Consider the following 2,514-nt stretch of genomic DNA (forward strand, 5'->3'; position numbering starts at 1 on the left):
TATCATGTTATACATAATACATCTGATGCACCGTCTTAAAATGTGCTGTGCAGTTTGCCAAGATTTCATATTGGAGTCCCATGCAAATTTTAATTTTATATTTCTAAGTGATCATCTGATTCTTAGCTAAAAGAAAGAAAAAAAAAAATTTAAAGAAGCCACCAAGGATTAAAAACGGGGAAGCATATGAACCTCATTTTACCTAGACAAGTTCACGGATTGAGTGATTTTAAACCGGTTTTAGAAAATACACTTTCTTTTCCCATTTTTTAATAAAATGAAAATAGTTTCTCTTTTTCATGGCTCTTGAAAGCTTCGGGTTTGCCACCCCCCAGCACTGACAATGCAACAATGCATCGACAGTTCAATAGAGCATTCAAAGACTATTTAGTAGAGTATCTACAAGGAGTGACCTGGGTCACTGGGGGTTTGGTTTGGTTTGGTCTTTTAAGTCTTTCAAGCTGCTAAGTGGGGGGCTTTTTAGTTGCTTTGCTTGGCTGTTTAAACGTCAGTCAGTAGCTTGCTCTTATTAACGCAGTTTTGGTTAGCTGCGGTGCAATTGCCAGTTCTGACATTGGCCTGTCTAAAGTGGGCTATGCTATTATTCATATCCTCTTCGATCTCCATGTACTCAGATTTGCTGAGAGTGGAGGAGCCGCGCCGACTGAGGTCACTGTCAGAGGCTAAGTTAGGGGCACTAACGTGGAGCCACTGAGCCTGCTCTTCCCCCTCAGTTTCTCGGTGGTAGAAATAGTTGAAATTGGACACAATGACAGGTACGGGCAGGGCAATTGTCAGCACACCGGCGATGGCACACAAGGAGCCCACGATCTTGCCTCCAATTGTCACAGGGTACATGTCACCGTATCCTACGGTGGTCATGGACACCACCGCCCACCAGAAAGCATCGGGGATACTGGAAAAGTGCGACTCAGCTTCTTCCGCCTCGGCAAAGTACACTGCGCTAGAGAACAGTATGACCCCGATGAACAGGAAAAAGATGAGCAGCCCCAGCTCTCTCATACTGGCTTTGAGGGTCTGGCCCAGGATCTGGAGGCCCTTAGAGTGGCGGGAGAGTTTGAAGATTCTAAAAACCCTTACCAACCGGATGACCCTGAGGATGGCCAGCGAGGTGGCCTGCTCGCCCTTCTGGTTCCCCTCTTGCTCAGCTATCTCGGTGCCCAGGGTGATGAAGTAGGGGATGATGGCCACGATGTCGATGAAGTTCATGATGTTGCGGAAGAAGTCCGCCTTGCTGGGGCAGGCGAAGAAGCGCACCACCAGCTCGAAGGAGAACCAGATGATGCACAGGGTTTCCACGATGAAGAAGGGGTCCGTGAAGATGTTGACGTTGTAGACCACCGTGGTGTTGTCGAGGCGGTGGACGGTGCCCGTGAAGTCCTTGTCATCCTTCAACTCGGGCAGCGTCTCCAGGCAAAAGATGACGATGGAGATGAGGATGACCATGACGGAGACGATGGCGATGACCCGGGCGGGCCCCGAGCTCTCGGGGTACTCGAAGAGCAGCCACACCTGGCGCTGGAACTCCTTCTCGGGCAGGGGGCGCTCCTCCTCCTTGATGAAGCCCTCGTCCTCCCGGAACTTCTCCATGGCCTCCTCGCCCAGCTCGTAAAACTTGATCTCTTCGGAGAACATGTCCAGCGGCACGTTGACCGGCCTCCGCAGCCGGCCCCCCGACTGGTAGTAGTAGAGGATGGCGTCGAAGCTGGGCCGGTTGCGGTCGAAGAAGTACTCGTTCCTCAGCGGGTCGAAGTAGCGCATGCGTTTCTTAGGGTTGCCCAGCAGCGTGTTGGGGAACTGCGCCAGCGTCTTGAGCTGCGTCTCGAAGCGCAGCCCGGAGATGTTGATGACCACGCGCTCGCAGCACTCGTGGTCGTCGTGCTCGGCCGGCCGCGGGTAGCTGCCGTCCTGGGGGTGGCCCGGGGCGGCCGAAGCCTCGTCCACGTTCTCTCCCGACATCACCGTCATGGTGGAGGCAGGGCGCGGCGGCGGGAGACCGGGGGCGGGCCCGGGGCGGGGAGGGGCGAGGGAGGCTGGGTGGGGGGGGACCCGCGCGCCCCCCCCACCTGCGTGCGCGGCTCCCCTGCGCTAAGGGGGCGGGGCTTCCGAGCCAGCAGGTGGAGGGATCTGCCACTTGGAGACCGTCTTCTCCACCTCGCCTGTTTCTCAGTTTGGAGTCTCCCTCGCCTGCCGCCCCGGGTGCAGCTTTTCGCCGGGGCGGGTTGGGGAGTGGGGGGAGGGGGATTGGGGGTGGCGATGGGAGGAGGGTTGGTGTTTCTTCCTGCTCCGAGGTGCCTTAACGCAGCGCCGTTCTAGCGGACCGGGTCACCGCTTCGGGGTCGCCCTGGCCTCCCTTCCCCCTCCGCGAGCCCTCCTAGGACCCGGGGCAGAGCCAGCTCAGCAGATCCCCTCGCCTGCCACCCCCTCTGCTTCTCCTCGGCCCTCCCCCCTCCTAGCCTTCTTCGCCCGCCGCCTTCTAAGCTCCCACCGGGG

At 56.8% G+C, this 2,514-nt stretch overlaps 1 protein-coding gene across 1 annotated transcript; it reads right to left on the reverse strand.

Annotated features, from left to right (window-relative positions):
* Positions 1-501: 501 nt before the first annotated feature.
* KCNA1 (potassium voltage-gated channel subfamily A member 1) lies at positions 502-1,989 on the reverse strand. Its single transcript, XM_061204854.1, has one exon. It carries the CDS (start codon positions 1,987-1,989, stop codon positions 502-504), a length of 1,488 nt encoding a protein of 495 aa, XP_061060837.1.
* Between the last annotated feature and the right edge of the window lie 525 nt (positions 1,990-2,514).

Source organism: Eubalaena glacialis, chromosome 11 (assembly GCF_028564815.1).
Source record: "Eubalaena glacialis isolate mEubGla1 chromosome 11, mEubGla1.1.hap2.+ XY, whole genome shotgun sequence".
In the NCBI taxonomy this organism is placed as follows: Eukaryota; Metazoa; Chordata; class Mammalia; order Artiodactyla; family Balaenidae; genus Eubalaena; species Eubalaena glacialis.